The 20,448-nt window shown below is 46.1% G+C and overlaps 2 protein-coding genes across 3 annotated transcripts in view; both read left to right on the forward strand.

Moving 5' to 3' along the window:
* The window catches only part of ACAP1 (ArfGAP with coiled-coil, ankyrin repeat and PH domains 1), a 32,438-nt gene extending 25,743 nt beyond the window's left edge, over nt 1-6,695 (forward strand). The window contains exons 16-22 of one of the 2 annotated variants that reach the window (XM_083377668.1): nt 94-188; nt 622-794; nt 2,182-2,387; nt 3,101-3,210; nt 4,503-4,613; nt 5,337-5,386; nt 6,081-6,695. In XM_083377668.1, the coding sequence (XP_083233794.1) occupies nt 94-188; nt 622-794; nt 2,182-2,387; nt 3,101-3,210; nt 4,503-4,613; nt 5,337-5,386; nt 6,081-6,187 (852 nt within the window). In that variant the 3' untranslated portion in view covers nt 6,188-6,695. The remainder of the gene's footprint in view (nt 1-93; nt 189-621; nt 795-2,181; nt 2,388-3,100; nt 3,211-4,502; nt 4,614-5,336; nt 5,387-6,080) is intronic. The other variant, XM_083377669.1, reaches the window with a different exon arrangement.
* A 5,053-nt stretch (nt 6,696-11,748) lies between these two features.
* SLC16A11 (solute carrier family 16 member 11) lies at nt 11,749-16,136 on the forward strand (the record flags this gene model as incomplete). Its single annotated transcript, XM_083376220.1, has 4 exons — nt 11,749-11,947; nt 13,273-13,416; nt 14,220-14,960; nt 15,928-16,136. 4 exons carry the CDS (start codon nt 11,749-11,751, stop codon nt 16,134-16,136), a joined length of 1,293 nt encoding a protein of 430 aa, XP_083232346.1.
* Nucleotides 16,137-20,448: the final 4,312 nt, after the last annotated feature.

Below are 20,448 nucleotides of genomic sequence, written 5' to 3' on the forward strand. Positions count from 1 at the left end.
CTCCCCTACCACTTGGAGGAAGGACCCTGTAGTGGAAGCCAGAAGCTGAGATGAAGCCCCCCCCTTTGCGCCCCCCCCCCTTGTCCCTTGCAGCTGATGTCCGTGCTGGGGAACCGAGTCATCAACCAGATCTACGAGGCCCGGGTGGAGGAAATGAACATGAAGCGCCCCCAACCAGGAAGTTCAAGGTAAGAATCCCCCCACCCCGCTTCCACAAAAAACACCCCCACCCACCCACCCCCGACTGTCAATCATCCGGAAGTTGAGTCTTGGCAACTGGAACCCTTTTTCCCCCTTTTCGGTGTCTCCACACTTGCCCTCCAGGGGGCGCGAGTGAAGGGCTGAAGTTACATGTCTTGGCCTCTAGGTGGCCCCCGTGGGACACCGCAGGGCCACCTGTCCTCCCGCCCTCCTCCTCCTCCTCCTCCTCCTACAGGCGGCTCGTCCAATTCGGAGAAGCCTGCCCTAAACATCACACACACACACACACACACAGAGACACACACAGAACTTTCAAAGGTTCTGGGTTCCAGAGTACAACAGATCATAATTTTCCTCCCCCCCCCCCTTCTGAAGTGCAAAAACTTTAACACGGTGGCCGATCCTTCCCTGTCCGTCCAGATCCGAAAAGGAAGCCTGGATCCGGGCCAAATACGTGGAGAGGAAATTTATCACCAAGTTCCCCAACACCGGGCTGCCCCTGAGTCGCAGCAGAGAGCCCCCCGGGGGGGCGGAGAGATCCCCCAGGCCGTTTGCCAAGCCTAAGCCACCGGGCCAGTTCCGCCGGGGCACAGGTAAGACGGGGGTGTGTGAAGGGGCTGGACTAGAGGACCTCTAGGGTCCCTTACAGATTCTATCCTATCCTATCCTATCCTATCCTATTCTATTCTATTCTATTCTATTCTATTCTATTCTATTCTATTCTATTCTATATGTTCTTCATTCTATTCTATTCTAATTTTTATTCTATTCTATTCTATTCTATCCTATCCTATTCTATTCTATTCTATTCTACTCTATATTTTCTTCATTCTATTCTATTCTAATTTTTATTCTATTCTATTCTATTCTAGTCTAGTCTAGTCTAGTCTAGTCTAGTCTAGTCCAATTCCAATTCCATATCCATATCCATATCCCATTCTCCTATTCTATTCTATTCTATTATTCTATTCTAATATTCTATTCTATTCTATTCTATTCTATTCTATTCCATTCTATTCTATTCTATTCTATTCTGTATTTTATTATTCTACTCTGTTCTGTATTTTATTATATTCTGTTATGTATTTTATTATTCTATTCTATTCTATTCTATTCTATTCTATTCTATTCTATTCTATTCTATTTTTTCTTCATTCTATTATATTCTAATTTTTATTCTATTCTATTCTATATTTTCTTCATTCTATTCTATTCTATATTTTCTTTATTCTATTCTATTCTATTTATATTTTCTTTATTCTATTCTATTTATATTTTCTTTATTCTATTCTATTCTAATTTTTATTCTATTCTATTCTATATTTTCTTCATTCTATTCTATTCTATATTTTCTTTATTCTATTTATATTTTCTTTATTCTATTCTAATTTTTATTCTATTCTATTCTATATTTTCTTCATTCTATTCTATTCTATTTATATTGTCTTTATTCTATTCTATTCTAATTTTCTTTATTCTATTCTATTCTATTTTTTTATATTATTATTATTCTAGTCTAGTCTAGTCTATATTTCTTCCTTCCCTCCTTCCCTTTTTTCTCTTTTTCATTCCCTTCGTTCCACTCTCCTTCCTTCCCTTTCTCTCCTTCCTACCCACCCTCCCTCCCTCCCTTCCTTCTTTCCTCCCTTCCCTTCTTCCCCTCCCCCCTCCCTCCTTCAAAATTCAGGCTTTTAGTTGGAGATTGCCGGCCTAGGAGTACAGGGTGTCCTCATTTAGCGGCAACCCCCTTTATCGACCCTTCCCAGTGACGAAAAAAGTAGCTTTGCCCCCAGTTCTTGCCTTCCTGACGTCACAGGTCTGTAGAGCCAAAAGGAAAGTCAGATGATAAGCGCAGATAGGGTTTCGCTTAGGGACCCGTCTCGCTTAACGACTCGTTTGCTGGTCCCGATTACGGTCACTAAACGAGGACCACCTAGAGGCCTTGCTATTTTATCCTACCCTTCCTGCTTTCTCTCCTAGGAATCCGCGAGGGGGCCTCCCCGAGTCGGGCTGCCCCAGCGTCGGAGGACCTGCGCAATTTGCACCCGGGTGCCTTGCTCTACCGTGCGGCCGCCGCGCCCCCCAGTTTGCCCACTATGACGGACGCTCTGGCTCATGGGGCGGACGTTAACTGGGTGAACACGGCCCAGGAAAGCCGGACCCCCTTGCTCCAGGCCGTCGCTGCTGTGAGTCTGCCCATCTGGGCTGGGGATGGCTTGGGTTGACAGCCGCGCCCCAACCATTGACAGACAGTGAGTCCTCGACCTACGACCGTTTCACTTAGTGACCATTCAAGGTTACAACGGCTCTAGAAAAAAAGCGACTTGTGCCCATTTCTCAAACTTAACGACCGTCATGTCCTCCTCGTGGCCATGGGATCAAAATTTGGACGCTTGCCACTTGACTCACATTTATGACGGTCGCAGTGTTCCGAGGTCAAAGGGGAAGTCAGATTCGCTTAACAACCGTGTTACTCGCTGAACAATGGCAGCGATTCCCATAACAGCGGCGGCCCGAAAGGTCGTTAAATGGGGCAAAAGTCACTTTGAGGCTGTCTCGCTTAGCCACAGGGGCCCGGCGGCTCCATTGCGGTCGTAAGTTGAGGACTGCCTGTGATTTGATTGGCGGAAAAAGTGAGAAAGAAATCTAACCGCAGGCTGGGGGGGAAAAAACCCGGAAAATTGTTTGCTCGCTGACGAAAAACGGGCCTGTAAGCAAGGCGCAAACTCTGCTTTTGTGGCCTCTGAGCATGTGCAGTGATACCGTCCCATTGGGGTGTCGTGACAGGTCCGGGAAGGAGGGGCTTGTTGAGTGATGTCACTAGGGGGAGGGGCTTGCCCCAGACTGTCTCGCCTCTCGTTTGCTGTTGGAACCCCATTTTTTGTGTGTTTTTATCCAGAATTCATTGTTGGCATGTGAATTTTTGCTTCAAAACGGAGCCAACGTCAACCAGGCAGACTCTAAAGGGCGAGGACCATTGCACCACGCCACCATCTTAGGCCACACCGGGTAGGACTCTCCTCTTTGTCCCCTGCTCGAGCAGGGGGTTGGACTAGATGACCTCCGGGGTCCCTTTCAGTTCTATTCTATTCTATTCTATTCTATTCTACTCTATTCTATTATTATTCTATTCTATATTTTATTATTCTATTCTATTCTATGTTTTATTATTCTATATATTTTATTCTATTCTATTTTACTCTATTCTTTTCTATTCTGTTCTATTCTATATTTTATTGTTCTATTCTATTCTATATTCTATTCTATTCTATATTTTATTATTCTATTCTATATTTTATTATTATATTCTATATTCTGTTCTATATTTTATTATTCTATTCTATATTTTATTGTTCTATTCTATATTTTATTATTATATTCTATATTCTGTTCTATATTTTATTATTCTATTCTATTCTCTCTGATTGATTGATTGATTGATTGATTGATTGACTGGCTGATTAATTGAAAAGGTATAAGGACTCCTGCTTGAGCAGGGGGCTGGACTAGAAGACCTCCAAGGTCCCTTCCAGCTTCTATTCTGTTCTAAATTTTCCCCTATTTTCCCCACTGTTTGCTTTGGTATTTTCTTTGTATTTTATACCCTAATAAACAAACTTTAAAAAGGAGCAATCACACACACACACACACACACACACACACACACACCAAAAAAATACAACTCTGGCAAGAACTTGCTGAGCTACTGCCTCGCTTAAGCGGTGGGAATTTATTTTTATTTTATTATATTTATATACCGCCCTTTCCCTGAGGACTCAGGGCGGTTTACAGGGAATTAAAAATCCACCATACAAAAGTTAAAAAACCAAATTAAAAAATATTAAATTGACCCTGTATACTTAAAACCCCAGTTAAAAATTTCTCCTCAGCCTGGGCCCGAGAGCTCAAAGAGCCAGGTCTTCAGGCCCTGGCGGAATGAACGGAGGTCGGGGGCAGTCCTCAGCTCCACCGGCAGCTGGTTCCAGAGGGCAGGCGCTCCCACCGAGAAGGCCCTATCCCTGGGTGTCACCCGCCGGCAATCTCTCACCGGCGGCACCCTGAGCAGACCCTCCCTGTGGGAGCACACTGGGCGAAGGGCGTTTGATGCTGGCAGCAGGTGTTCCCTCAAATATCCCGGACCCAGGCCATTTGGGGATTCACAATTGTGGACCGCCTGTAATTTTATTTTCTAAGTTTGGTTCGCTCCAAAATAGCCCGGCAATCTGCCGGCTCGCCAGGAAGCTCTTATTCAAACCTCTGTACCCCTTTTTTTTCCTTTACACCCTCCCCCCCCCCCCCAGGCTGGCCTGCCTGTTTCTCAAACGCGGTGCCAACATGAACGCCGTCGACGGGGAGGGCAAGGACCCGCTGGGCATCGCCATCGATTCGGCCAACGCAGATATTGTGACCTTGTAAGAGGAAGGGGTGTCAGGGCGTGGGAACCAATCTTCGGCGGCAGGAGGAAGGCGGGGGGACATTGGGAGGGGGGGTCTTGACTTTTTGGGCTCTTCCTGAAATCACCTGCCTGCTGGAGAAAGAGGGGCAGTGAGTCGGGGTGCCGAAGGTGGATTTATTGCATGGGAATGGGTCACCCAGTGGCCATCCAGACGCTCCCTCTTATTTCAGTGGGGGGTTCCATGACCAGTTTTAAGACCTGACATGTTTGCCCTCTGAGCATGTCAAGGTAACCCAGGACTGAACACAGCCTGGGAGCTTCCCACTCGGGTCTTACACGGAACGGGTCACCCAGTGGCCATCCAGACCCTCCCTCTCATTTCAGTGGGGGGCGGGCTTTAAGACCTGATGTGTTTGCCAGGGTTTCGGTTCCTCCCGCTTGCCCTCTGAGCATGTCAAGGTAACCAGGACTGAACACAGCCTGGAAGATTCCCACTCAGTTCTTGCCTGACACTGGTGGGAGTTTCTGAACCGTCTCCTAGGGCAGCCCCGTAAAGGACGCATTGCAGTAGTCTAGTCTCGGTTAGGGTAATGCTCTCTCCCTAGAGTTGGGATCCAGGTCCCCAAATTTGGTGGGTGGGTGGGTGGGTGGGAGGCGCCCTGTTTGGGAGGGCTAGGGATAACCAGGATAAATATGCCATTTAAGACTCCTTCATGGTTTCTCCTGCCGTTCTCTAAAGGTTGCGACTGGCCAAGATGCGGGAAGCTGAGCTGGCCTTAGGCCAGTCAGGTAAGTCACGCCCTCTGTCAGAAGCAATGGATGGGGGAGATGGAGGAAGAAGACAGACTCGGCTCTAACATGGAGGTTCTTTTGCAAAATGTGAATTTTCAGGTGCAAACTGAACTGGGGCAAGACTAGAACTCACCGTCTCCTGGTGATTGGCACAGTCACCTAGCCTCTTTCATGCCTAAGGCAGGACTAGAACTCACCGTCTCCTGGTGATTGGCCCAAAGTCACCCAGCCAGTTTTCATGTTTAAGGCGGGACTAGAACTCACTGTCTCCTGGCGATTGACCCAAAGTCACCCAGCTGGCTTTCATGCCTAAGGCGAGACTAGAACTTACCATCTCCTGGGGATTGACCCAAAGTCACCCAACTGGCTTTCATGCCTAAGGCGAGACTAGAACTCACCATCTGCTGGGGATTGGCCCAAAGTCACCCAGCTGGCTTTCATGCCTAAGGCGAGACTAGAACTCACTGTCTCCTAGTGATTGGCCCAAAGTCACCCAGCCAGTTTTCATGTTTAAGGCGGGACTAGAACTCACCGTCTCCTGGCGTTTGACCCAAAGTCACCCAGCTGGTTTTCATGCCTAAGGCGAGACTAGAACTTACCATCTCCTAGTGATTGGCAACCAAAACTAGGTGCGATGTCCCCAGTGTTGGCTTACCAAGGCATTATAATCACCTTGTTCTTTTGGTTCCAGGCGATGAAACTTACCTGGACATTTTCCAAGATTTCTCGTTCATGGCGTCCAATGATCCGGAGAAACTAGCCAGGAGGGCCTATGACCTGAAACTCACCACTTTGTGAAACCCCGGAGAAGTTTCCTCAAGCAGGAAAACCAGCCAGGAACATGGTCAATTCCTTCGCCCAGGACCGACGGGGTGGCTGGACTGTCCAAAAATCAAATTAAGTTGCAGATTGGACTCAGGAGGTCCAAGGGGCCAGTTTTAAGCATGGGTCGCCCCAAACTTACTTTCCAAAGTTGATTTTTGGGGTGAACCTGGCCAGAAAACAGCCAGGACAGCGAAGATCAGAGCATGGAGACTCTCTTCATTTTGAACCCTTCTGTTTTTCCCTTCTGATCTTGCTTTTATTTTTTTAATTTATTCCTTTGAACTGTCTTATCATTGCAGAACGATGGTAAGGGACACATACGGAATCAATTTGCACCCTAAATCAAATTTTTGGTTTTTTTTTTTTTTCCTGAGTCTGGAAACAAGTGGCGTCTCTCGGTCCAGAGAGGTGAAAACGGGGTGTTTTTTTTAGAGCTGGGAAAGCTGTGTGTTTTATTTGCGAATAAACATGGCTTTCCAGAGGACAAGGACGATGGTTGATAAGTCGTGTGCCGGATCCTTAGGCCCAAAGATCTCAAAAACGGGGGTTTCTGCACACTGTTTTATGATTGTCTGCTTTAGAAATTTGTCGTTCGCGTCCGAACCGCAGGCTTTTTCACGTGTTTTTTTTACCAGCTAAACTTTCAAAAGAGTTAAATCCTCGTTTAGTAGATCCAGGGAACGCCCTGACATAGTTTACCTGCAGCTCGGCAAAGGCTTCGACAGAGCGATAGATTTCCTCGTAAAATGATAAATTATGGGTCAGCTGATACCACAACTGGTTTCAATCGGTAGAATGACCCCAAAAAGAGATATTCCTTAATTACCCTGGTTGGGGAATTCTGGGAGTTGAAGTCCACATATCTTAAAATTGCCAAAATTAGGGTCATTTCCAACTCTGTCATTCTATGATTCTGTAAGGGTCTCCTGCCTGAACAAGGGGGTTGGACTAGATGACCTCCAAGATCCCCTTCATCTCCGTCCTGTAATTCTATAAGGGTCTCCTGCCTGAACAAGGGGGTTGGACTAGATGATCTCCGTGGTTCCTTCCAACTCTGTCATTCTATGATTCTGTAGGGGCCTCCTGATTGAAGATGGGGTTGGACTAGATGACCTCCGAGGTCCCTTCCAATTCTGTTATTCTGTAATTCTGTTAAGGGTCTGTTTCTTGAGCAGGGGGTTGGGCTAGATGACCTCCGAGGTCCCTCCAATTCTTTCCTTCTATGATTCTGTTAAGAGTCTCCTGCCTGAGCAGGGGCTTGGACTAGATGACCTCCAAGGTCCATTCCAACTCTGTTATTCTGTAGAGATTCCTGTAAGCTGAACTCACTGATTTACACCATGATATGCTGTGGCTCTCCTTTGTTTTAGAAAGTTGTCAAGTCGCACCTGCAGTGCATCACTTTTTACTTTTCTCTAAACCAGGGGTCTTCAAACCTGGCCCTTTTATGACTTGTGGACTTCAACTCCCAGAATTCCTCAGCCAGGCACGCCAGCTGAGGGATTCTGGGAGTTGAAGTCCACAAGTCATAAAAGAGCCAAGTTTGAAGACCCCTGCTCTAAACCTTTGAAAGGGTTAACTCCACCTTTAGTAGATCCAGGGAACGCCCTGACATAGTTTATCGGGTTCTTAGCAATGGCTTTCACCGAGTTATATAAACAAAATCACAGGTACGGCTTTGTAAAGCCTTAGTAAGGCCACACCTGGAATGTTGCATGCAGTTTTGTTCACCACATTTACAAAAGAAAAAAAAGATGTTGAGGCTTTGGAAAAAGAGCAGAGAAGAGCAACAAGGATGATTAAAGGCCTGGAGACGAAAACATACGAAGGACGGCTGCGGGATTTGCTTGTCGAACAGGTCGGCAGTTTGGCGGATTGAATCCCGAGTGCCGCGTAACAGAGTGAGCGCCTGTTACTCGTCCCAGCTTCTGCCAACCTAGCAGTTCGAAAGCACGTAAAAATGCAAGTAGAAAAACAGGGACCACTCCGGTGGGAAGGTAACGGCGTTCCGTGCGCCTTTGGCGTCTAGTCATGCCGGCCACATGACCACGGAGACGTCCTTGGACAAGCGCCGGCTCTTCGGCTTTGAAACGGAGATGAGCACCGGCCCCTAGAGTCGGAAACGACTAGCACGCATGTGCGGGGGAACCTTTACCTTTACCTTTAGTTTAATGGGGGGGAAAGGACTAGGGGAGACGTGATAGCAGTATTCCAGTATTTGAGGGGGCTGCCACAAAGAAGAGGGGGGGTCCACTTATTCACCAAAGCACCAGAGGGCAGGACGAGAAACAACGGATGGAAACTGACCAAAGAGAGAAGCAACCTGGAATTAAGGAGAAACTTGCTAAAAGTGAGGACAATTCTGGGCAGAGGAGCAGAAGTTGCCTCCAGAAGTTGTGGCTGTTTCCTCACTGGAGGTTTTTAAGAAGAGACTGGGCAACCGTTCTTCTGAAATGGTAGGGTCTCCTACTCAAGGAGGGGGTTGGACTAGAAGACCTCCAAGGTCCCTTCCAGCTCCATTCTGATCAATGAATGAGTGTCTTGTAATAAACGTCTTCATAAAACGATAGAATATGGGCTGAGATACCACAGCTGGATCCAGGCAGGGGAATGAAAAGAAGAGAAAGAGAAATTTGCCTGAAATGGTATAAGGTTTCCTGCCTGAGCAGGGGGTTGGACTAGATGACCTCCAAGGTCCCTTCCAACTTTATCATCATCATCATCATCATCATCATCATCATCATCATCATTATTATTATTATTATTATTATTAATGTTGTTATAGAATTAGAATAGAAAATAGAATAGAATAGAATAAGAAATAAAGAATAGAATAGAATAGAATAGAATAGAATAGAATAGAATAGAATAGAATAGAATAGAATAGAATAGAATAGAATAGAATAGAATAGGAGTCACTAAACAAATGGCCATTAACTCGAGGATGACCTGTAACACAGGGGCACGGCCTCCTCGAAAGAGCACTGTTGGCTTTTTGCCACGGAATCCAAGCACTCTGCACATGCTCAAGCGAACTGTCATCTTCATGGTCACGCAGAATATTCTATTTCAGCCTTGGAAATTGACCAAATGGACTTCAGCCGAAGGCACAAATTGTAATTTGAAGTTTGGGGCGGGGGGCGGCAGTCAGCCAAAAATGGGTGCCAGCCAGTGCCCTCCCTCTGCCCTCTGTTAATCCTGGGGGGGGTCAGCCCCTCCCTCCCTCCTCGGGGGCACAGCCAGCCTGTGGTTCTCCGGGGTTTTTTTGCAGGCGTGCCAAAACTGCCCTTTGGTGGGTGCCTGTCACCTTCCCCGCCCCCCCCCCCGGCTCCTGGCAGAGAAAGCCTCACCTGGTTAAAGGTGCATTTCTACCTTCGGCTGCTGCAGGTAAAGAATTTGGGTGGGTGGGTGGGTTAGGGAATGAGGAAGGGGGGGGAAATTGCCCCACACCTCCATTCCCCGAAGATTTTACATACCTTCCCCTATTTCTCTCACCCCATGTGCAGCTCTCATCCTGTTGTCTAGGATTCTCACACCTTCATTTCGGGGGGGGGACACAGGTAACCTGCCACCCCCCCAAGTGGGGCTGAGTTGCCCTGCCCCACAGATCCCAACCGGTAGCAAGGAATTGGGGTCACCCTGGTCCTAAGTCTCGAGCAGGTACCAATTCCCCCCCTCCATAAAGGGTGTCCCTCCAGAATATGTGTGTGTGTGTGTGTGTGTGTGTGTGTGTGTGTGTTATGTCTCCATTGGTCTCCCAACTCCTTCTCCCCTGGGGGGGGCATTCCTCTCTGCATTTCTTCCCTCCTCTTTGCAAACCCCCCACCCCACCCTCTCACCTGCGATCCCAGGTTAAAAAAAAATAAAGCAAAAAGCACAATTCCCCATCGGGGACAAAGCCACCATTTTAATGTGAAATGCATCCTGGCTTGCAAAAAATAAGCCGGTTTCCCAGGCGGATGGGGTTACAGCTCAGACCCCCCCCCTCCCCTTCTCCTGCTGACACTCCCCACACACACACACACTGACCCAACCGGTTTCAGTAAATCAAACCGGGTTTATTGCAATCCTTCGGTTTATTGCAAAGTCGATTACGGGGATCCGATGGGATCTGCTTTCCAACGACGGGGAGGGAACGGAGAGGTGGGCGGCGGGCTAAACCCCCAACCGTCCTCAAACGTGCGACCGCAACCCAGGCCAAAATGTCCGTTGCTAATGCGAGACGCTCGTTCAAGCGACTTTCGCCCCGTTTTACGACCTTTCTGCCCACCCTCCTTAAGGGAATGGCTGCAGTTGTTCAGTTAATTACACGGTCGTTAAGCGAAACCAGCTTCCCCTTCCCCCCCATTGACTTTGCTGGGCGGAAGGTCGCAAAAGGGGAACCCGTCACACACACACGCACAAACACGGTGACACTTGCAACCGTCATAAGAGCAAGTCAGTTGCCAAGCCTTGCAGTTCGTATCACGCCACCCTGGGGATGCTACCGTGGTCGCTAAGTGGGTAAAACAGCGGTAAGTCACTTTTTTCAATTTTGTTGTAAGTTCAAACGGTGACTAAATGAACTGTTGAGGACTAACAACAACAACAACAACAACAACAGTAATAAAGTTGGAAGGGACTTTGGAGGTCATCTAGTCCAACCCCCTGCTCAGGCAGGAAACCCTATACCATTTCAGACTAATAAAATAAATAATAATAATAATAATAATAATAATAATAATAATAATAATAATAATAATAATAATAATAATAAAATAATAATAATAATAATAATAATAATAATAATAATAATAATAATAATAATAATAATAATAATAATTTTAAGGAGATATCTAGGATGCTGGCAGCAACCTGTGTCAACCATTGGTGCCAGTCAATTTGAGTGTTCAGTTGACTGAGGTTCACGTTTAATGAATAAAAGTTTTATAATAATAAATAAACAAACCTATATATATATATAATGTAATGTACGCCAACTACATCGTACAAAACTCCCTCTTCCTCGTTTTACTTTGGACAGCTCAGCAACTCACAATCTTCTGCTCAGAACAGTACACAAAACCCTACAACACACACATTTTTGTGTTCAGCCTAACTTAAAACGCATCGCTTCCCCACGGTTGACGGAAGACCGCGCCTGCCCCCTGCAGGCCAGGATTAGTATTGCACTGGTCCAGATTTGTTCCCTTTGCAAACTACAGACGAATCAGAAGGGAGGTGGAAGGGGCCTTCGAGGTCATCTAGTCCAACCCTCCCACCCCCCACCCCCCACCCCCGCTCAAGCAGTTAGACCCAATACCCTTTCAGACAAGTGACTGTCCAGTCTCTTCTTTAAAGCCTCCAATGATGGATCACCCGCCCCTTCTGGTGGCAAGCAGTTCCCCTGGCTAATCGTCCTCCTTCTTCTTAGGAAGTTTCTCCTTAGTTCCAGGTGGCTCCTCTCCTTCATTCGACGCTTTACCTTCCTCCCAGGACAAGGTGTGGGGCCAGCGGACCTCCTGAAGTCCCCCCCCTTCCCGCGGCTGGAGAAGATGCTGCCCCTGGAAGACCCCCCGGACGGAGGATGGGGCTGGATGGTCGTCCTCGCAGGGTTCCTAGCTAACTCGCTGACCTTCGGCGTCTTGCGCTCCTTGGGGGTCCTCTTGGAAGACCTGGTGGGGGCTTTCGAGGCCACCACGGCCCAGGTCTCCTGGGTGACAGGCATCACTCTGGCCACCAAGCAGTTTGCAAGTAAGTTTTCCGGGCGGGGCCAACGCCGAGTAGGCCCTACTACATTCCGCCGTTTCCGCTTTTCACACCCGGAACCCCACTTTTCCATCCTGGCCTTTGCAGCCGATCTGATCTAAGATAGAGCAGCGGCAGCATGACAGGGCCAAAAGCAAGAGTTGCCCTGCGGTGGCGGCGGCCGAGCGGTTGTGAGCACCCTCACAAAATGGCTGCCGCCCCTGTTCGGGAATCAGGGTGAAGCGGCCGTGGATTCGCAAGCCAGCAAACCGACGTTAGTCCAGCGGTCTCAGCTTCTCTTTTCAAGACGGTCCCAGAAAGCATGGATGGATTTGTTTTATTGCAGGCAGTCCTCATTTTAGGACAGTTCGTTTAGTGACCGTCCCAGGTTACAACAGCGCTGAAAAAAGGGACTTAGACCCATTTTCCGCACCACCGTCGCAGCCCCCCTCAGCGGTCACGGGAGCAAAATTCGGATTCTTGGCAACTGATTCATATTTAGGGTGGCCGTAGCATCCCTGGTGTGTGTGTGTATGTCACACGATCCCCTTTTGCAACTGTCTGACAAGCGACATCCAGGGGAGGCAGATTCACTTAACAACCGTGTTACTCACTTAACAACCGCAGTGATTCACTTAACAACTGTGGTAAGAAAGGTGGTAAAATGGGGCACAACTGACTTAACAATTGTCTCGCTTAGCAACGGAACTTTGGCCTCAGTTGTAGTCTGATAAATTTTTGCTGGCTGGGGAATTCTGGGAGTTGAAGTCCACCCATCTTAAAGCATGGCTGTCTGGGGGATTCTGGGAGTTGAAGTCCACCCATCTTCCAGTGGCCAGCTTGAGAAACACGGATTGACAGAACAGCATGCTAATTTTTGAGAGTGTGCGAAATGGCTTTGGAAAGATAAAATAAAACTCAGGTCCTCGGCTTGCACCCATTCATTTAGTGACCATCCAGTGTTACAAGAGCGCTGGAAAAAGTCCTCACTCTTACGACCACCACCACATCTCTACGATCGAGTAATCAAAATTCAGGCGTTTGGACAACCCACGTGCGTTTACAACAGCTGCAGCCTTGGGGAGGGGGGGCTCACGCGATCCCTCCATTTGCCACCTTCCCAGCTGGCTTCTGACCTGCAAAGTCAGTAAGGGAAGCTGGCTTCGCTTAATGACCGCACGATTCACTTAACAACGGCGGAGGCCAAAGGTGGTAAAATCAGTTGCAGCTCGTTTTAACAACCGACGATTTTTTCCCACGCTGCGAAAGGGGGGGGCACTTTCCAACACACACACACACACACACACCGACTCGCTGTCTCTTCCTGGCAGGTCCCCTGGGCACGGCGGCAAGCACCCGCTACGGCGCCCGTCCGGTGGTCATGCTGGGGGGAGTCCTCTCCTCGCTGGGCCTCTTGGCGGCCGCGTTCAGCACCACCTTGCTCCAGTTATACCTCAGCCTGGGATTTCTGACCGGTGAGTCGGGCATGGTCAAAACGGCTCAAGATGGCTGCTGGGGCCTAGTTGAAGCTCCACCCCTTTTTACGTGTGATTTCGTCCGTGTGTGATGGCCCTCTGGGGTGGCCATCTTGACTTTTTTGACCTCCCCCTGCAGAGACCCCTGCCTGAGCCTTTTCTATCCAGAGCGAGTTTTTGTCCAGTGGTTAAAAATGCTAGGAAACAGGAAAGCGTGAGTTCTAGTCACGTTTTAAAAATCAAAGAGGGCTTTGGGCCAATCGCCAGGAGATGGGGAGTTCTAGTTTTCACCCCAGGCATGAAAAGCAACTGGGTTACTTTGAGTCCATCACCAGGAGGCGGTGAGTTCTAGTCCCGCCTTAGCCATGAAAGCCGGCTGGGTGACTTTGGGCCAATCGCCGGGAGACGGTGAGTTCTAGTCCTGCCTTAGCCATGAAAGCCGGCTGGGTGACTTTGGGCTAATCACCAGGAGACGGTGAGTTCTAGTCCTGCCTTAGCCATGAAAGCCGGCTGGGTGACTTTGGGCCAATCGCCGGGAGACGGTGAGTTCTAGTCCCGCCTTAAACACGAAAGCTGGTTGGCTGACTCTCCCTCTCTCTCTCTCAGCCCCACCCACCTCGCAGGGTTGTTGTTGTAGGTAATATAGGAGGAGGAGGAGGAGGAGGAGGAGGAGGAGGAGGAGAGTGTTCGGGATACATTTGCCACCTTGAATTATTTCTAAAAAAATATTAATAAGGCAGGATATAAATTAATCGAGACAGATATTATAAATACTGCGGACAATATTTTTTTTTCTCCTGCAGGTTTCGGCTGGGCGCTGGCCTTCGCCCCCACCATGGGCACCCTCGCCCGCTATTTCTCTGGCCGCCGCTCGCTGGCCGTGGGGCTGGCCTTGACCGGCAACGGCCTGGCCTCTTTTGCCCTCTCCCCCCTTCTGCGCCTGGTGGCCGACCACCTCGCCTGGCGAGGCACCTTGCTGGCTACCTCGGCCTTGACCCTCCACCTGCTGCCCGGCGGGGCCCTTCTCCGGCCCCTGGCTTTGCGGGGAGACAGCCCCCCCAAGCTGACCGCCCTCTTTGACCTGGGCCTCTTCGCCCAGCGAGGCTTTGGGCCGTTTGCCCTGGGCACTGCCCTGCTGGCCGCCGGCTACTTCACCCCCTACGTCCACCTGGACGCCTACGGCCGGGCGCTGGGAATCGAAGCGTACCGAGCAGCCTTGGTGGTCTCGCTTGCCGCCTTAGCCGACGGGCTGGCCCGGCTGCTGGCCGGCTGCGTGGCTGACCGGCGTCTCCTGCCCCCCGCCCGCCTGCTGGTGGCCTTCAATTCCATGGTGGGGGTCACCCTGCTCCTCTTCCCAGCCTCCTCCAACTCCTATGCCAGCCTGCTCATCCTGGCTTTGCTCTACGGCGCCAGCGCGGGAAGCTTCGCCACCGTAGCCTTCGGGGTCTTGCCCGAGCTGGTGGGCGCCAGCCGTGTCGTGAATGCCACGGGGCTGTGCATGATGTCCATGAGCATCGGCGGCCTGCTAGGACCCCCCCTCTCAGGTAAGGAGAAGAGGGGGGTTGTTGGGGGGGCTCAGTCCAAGTGTAGCTCTATTAACAAAGTTGGAAGGGGCCTTGGAGGTCATCTAGTCCAACCCCCTGCTCAGGCAGGACACCCTATAGTACCATTTCAGACCAAGCACTGTCCAAAATCTTGATTAAACAACACTGATGGATTCAGGGTGGTTTAATCAATATTTCTCAGACGCGGCCCCTTTAAGGCGGGGAGACTTCAACTCCCAGAATCCCCTAGCCAGCACATCAATTGCCCATTTAATTGTCGTACTATCTGACTCCCCCATCTAACTGGGTTTATTAATTTAGCTTGTCAGGGTTTAGGGTTTTTTTTTCAATTTGCTGAAGTCAAGGTATATTACATCTGTTCTACCGCATTCCCACTATCTACTAAGAAGGTTTCTCAATAAAAAAAAGAAAGTGATATTTGTCTGTGTCCTATCCATGCTGAATTGCGATAATCCCTTGCCGGCTGGGGAATTCTGGGAGTTGAAGTCCACCCATATTAATTCATGCTGGCTGGAGAATTCTGGGAGTTGAAGTCCACACATCTTAATTCATGCTTTCTGGAGAATTCTGGGAGTTGAAGTCCACACATCTTAATTCATGCTGGCTGGGGAATCCTGGGAGTTGAAGACCACCTGACTTAAAGCATGGTTGGCTGGGGAATTCTGGGAGTTGAAGTCCTCCCGTCTTAAAGCATGCTGGCAGGGGAATTCTGGGAGTTGAAGTTCACACATCTGAAAGGATGCTGGCTGGGGAATCCTGGGAGTTGAAGTCCTCCTGTCTTGAACTGGTCATATTTGAGAAACATGTCTAAATCCCATCTGCGTTCTGGGAATCTCATCGAAGGTGAACCCACGCCCCTCTTTTCAGTGAGACTGTGGATTTACTTGACAAACCATGATTAAGCCAACAATGCTGGTTTATGCCTCGTCCCTTTTTTTCTCCCCAGGCTTCCTGCGGGACCAAACTTGTCCTGTGTGCCAGTTTGGTCTTCCTTGCCCTGCCCACTCCCCCGTCCAGCTGCTGCAGCCCCCAGCCGAACGAGATGCCCGCTGCTGTGGGGCATCAGAAACCGTCCGACGTTCAAAGCGGACACGTGTGTTGCTACATCCGCAAATTTTAGTTTGGGCCACAGCAGGCTCTGCCTTTGCAGGATGATCCAGAAACCGTTGACCATCACTGTTGCTAGTCCTCAAGTTACGGCCGTCATGGAGCCTGCCCATCACGGTGGCCAAGCGGATCATCCACCTGACTGATCGCAGGTAGTCCCGGCCTTACAACCACAATGTTGCCCAATTTTGGGGGGGGGGGTCACTAAGTAAAGACATTTTCCCCCTTTAACGATCTTTCTGGCCACTGTCAAGTGAACAGTGGCAGTTGCTCAGTGAGCAAACCCGGGTTGTTTAACGAACCTGGCTTCTCCCGTTTGGCTTTTTCTGGCCCGAGGGTCACAAAAGGGGGAAATCACGTGGTCTTGGGACGCAGTGACCGTCATAAGTAGGAGTCAGTTTCCCAACGCCTGAACGGGGATGGCGTGACTGTAGGGAGGCTGCGACGGTCGTAACGGTGAAAAAGCCGTGTTTTTCAGCGCTGTTGTAACTTCGAACAGTCACTAACAGAATGGTCGTAAGTCGAGGACTACCTGGAACGGTCGTAAGTCGAGGACTACCTGTGCATTTGGGAGTTTTACACTGGGGGATGGGGGGAAATCACCAAATATTTTTTAAAACGATAAAGACGGTCTGCTGGGCAGCTGACACCGCCCCCCCCGCTTCCCATTGAGCCGGAAGTGAGCGTTAAAGTTTTTATATTGGCGGGAACATCCGAGCAAATAAAATTGATCCGGTTTAGACAGATCTTCCAAGAGGGAGAGAAACTTTAATCTGGGGAAAAACCGGGCAGAATTTGGGGACCACCCTTTGCAGCCCCCCACCACCACTCCCAATTTCATTTCTCCACGTCTCCTCTTCGCCTTTGGATAAGGTTGATGGGTGGCAAACTTTAGTCCTCGTCTTACAACACTTCGTTTAGTGACCGTTCAAAGTTACAACAGGGACACTTTCACACTGAACGAAGGCTGCCGCATCCCTGCGGGTCACGTGATCAAAATTCAGAGGCTTGTCCACTGACTCGTATTTATGACGCTTGCGGCGTCCCCGGGGGTGGTCACACGATCCTCCTTTTGCAACCAGCGAATTCAATGGGGGGGGAAACCGGGTTCATTTAACGACTGTGTGACTCGTTTAACGACGGCAGTGATTCACTTAACGGTGCGGCAGGAAAGGCTGTAAAACGGGGCCAAATTCACTTAACCGCGCTAACTCGCTTAGCAACGAAAATGTTGGGCCGAGTTGTGGTTACGGAATAGAATAGAAACTGGAAGGGACCTTGGAGGTCTTCTAGTCCAGCCCCCTGCTCAAACAGGAGACTCAAGAACAGAACAGAACAGAACAGAATAGAAGAATAGAATAGAATAGAATAGAATAGAATAGAATAGAATAGAATAGAATAGAATAGAATAGAATAGAATAGAATAGAATAGAATAGAATAGAATAGAATAGAATAGAATAGAATAGAATAGAATAGAATAGAATAGAATAGAATAGAATAGAATAGAATAGAATAGAATAGAATAGAATAGAATAGAATAGAATAGAATAGAATAGAATAAAAATAGAATAGAATAGAATAGAATAGAATAGAATAGAATAGAATAGAACAGAACAGAATAGAAGAATAGAATAGAATAGAATAGAATAGAATAGAATAGAATAGAATAGAATAGAATAGAATAGAATAGAATAGAATAGAATAGAATAGAACAGAACAGAATAGAAGAATAGAATAGAATAGAATAGAATAGAATAGAATAGAACAGAACAGAACAGAATAGAATAGAATAGAATAGAATAGAATAGAATAGAATAGAATAGAATAGAATAGAATAGAATAGAATAGAATAAAAATAGAATAGAATAGAATAGAATAGAATAGAATAGAATAGAATAGAATAGAATAGAATAGAATAGAATAGAATAGAATAGAATAGAATAGAATAGAATAGAATAGAATAAAAATAGAATAGAATAGAATAGAATAGAATAGAATAGGAAATTAAATAGAATAGAATAGAATAATAGAATAGAATAGAATAGAATAAAGAATAGAAATAGAATAGAATATACAGAATAGAATAGAATAAAGAATAGAAATAGAATAATATATATATAATAGAATAGAATAGAAATATAATAGAATAATAATATACAGAATAGAAAAGATAGAATAGAAATAAGAATAGAAATAGAATAATAAAATACAGAATAGAATAGAATAGAATAGAATAGAATAGAATAGAATAGAATTAGAAATAAGGAATAGAATAGAATAGAATAGAATAGAATAGAATAGAAAATTAAATAGAATAGAATAGAATAGAATAATATACAGAATAGAATAGAATAAAGAATAGAAATAGAATAATATATATATAATAGAATAGAATAGAAATATAATAGAATAATAATATACAGAATAGAAAAGAATAGAAATAAGAATAGAAATAGAATAATAAAATACAGAATAGAATAGAATAGAATAGAATAGAATAGAATAGAATAGAATGGAATAGAATAGAATAGAATAGAATAGAATAGAATAGAATAGAATAGAATAGAAAAGAATAGAATAGAAATAAGAATAGAAATAGAATAATAAAATACAGAATAGAATAGAATAGAATAGAATAGAATAGAATAGAATAGAATAGAATAGAATAGAATAGAATAGAATAGAATAGAATAGAATAGAATAATAGAATAGAATAGAAGAATAGAATAGAATAGAATAAAGAATAGAAATATAGAATAATATACAGAATAGAATAGAATAAAGAATAGAAATAGAATAATATATATATAATAGAATAGAATAGAAATATAATAGAATAATAATATACAGAATAGAAAAGAATAGAATAGAAATAAGAATAGAAATAGAATAATAAAATACAGAATAGAATAGAATAGAATAGAATAGAATAATAGAATAGAATAGAATAGAATAGAATAGAATAGAATAGAATAGAATAGAATAGAAGAATAGAATAGAATAGAATAGAATAAAGAATAGAAATAGAATAATATACAGAATAGAATAGAATAAAGAATAGAAATAGAATATATATATAATAGAATAGAAATAAGAATAGAAATATAATAGAATAATAATATACAGAATAGAAAAGAATAGAATAGAAATAAGAATAGAAATAGAATAATAAAATACAGAATAGAATAGAATAGAATAGAATAGAATAGAATAATAGAATAGAATAGAATAGAATAGAATAGAATAGAATAGAATAGAATAGAATAGAATAGAATAGAAAAGAAATAAGGGGTCAGAATAGAATGGTAAACAGAGGACTGCTTGTACCCCCTAGCAAGAGCGCTACGTTGATTAGCCCATTTCAAAGGTCAGGAAAATGCGCTGAGTTGAGAGAATTCCTTATCCAGCCAAAGGTCACAAAAACGGGAGCTGAGAAACGCACGGGACTTTGCAACTGGCAGAGTCAGGAGTTTTCTGAAGAATTTGGTGTCAGGACTCTCTCCTGGCAGTGAAAATGCAGATTTTCACCACACGCTGTTGAATGCGGACGACTTCAAATAAAACAGAGGTTGAGCTTCACTTAACAAGGGTTTGTTTAGTGACCAGAGTTAAAGCAGTCACTAGGAACAGTCAAACCCCCCCCCCATGGCTGCTAAAGGCCACAAGCGTTTCCCCTCTGGTTTTGGGGGGGTGCATTTGGGCGGCCCAGCATCCCCCAAAATCTTACTAGGCGTGTAATTTAGACGATCCGAAGATTTGAATCCAGAACTTGGGTTTTCCCAGGATCGAAGATGTGGCTTCCATTGGTCGGTCTCCGGACGGAGCGATTCCTTGATAAATGAAATATCTCTCTTGCTTCTCAAATGTTGCATTCTAATTTATAATATTAATAATAATAAAGTTGGAAGGGACCTTGGAGGTCATCTAGTCCAACCCCCTGCTCAGGCAGGAAACCCTATGCCATTTCAGACAAAGGGCCGTCCGGTCTCTTCTGAAAAACCTCCAGTGTTTGAACCACAACCGGCTCTCAAAATAACCACCCGCGCAAACCGATTTCACACCGATTCCGCTAGCCATTTTATTCCGAGATTTTTTTATAAAACGTTAAATTAATTTTTAAAAAAAAAAAACAAAAAAAACTTGCAGACGTTGTCTTCAAAGGGGATGTTTCCGCTAAATTCACACCGACACAAGGCAGGTAAAGAAAGGTGTGTTTCTCAACCTCGGCAAGTTTTACAAGGGGTGGACTTCAACTCCCAGAATTCCCCAGCCAGGCCGGCTGGGGAATTCTGGGAGTTGAAGTCCACCCCTCTTAAAACTTGCCGAGGTTGAGAAAAACCGGACTAAACTGTTCGTTTT

Source organism: Vipera ursinii, assembly GCF_947247035.1.
Source record: "Vipera ursinii genome assembly, chromosome: Z".
Taxonomy (NCBI): Eukaryota; Metazoa; Chordata; class Lepidosauria; order Squamata; family Viperidae; genus Vipera; species Vipera ursinii.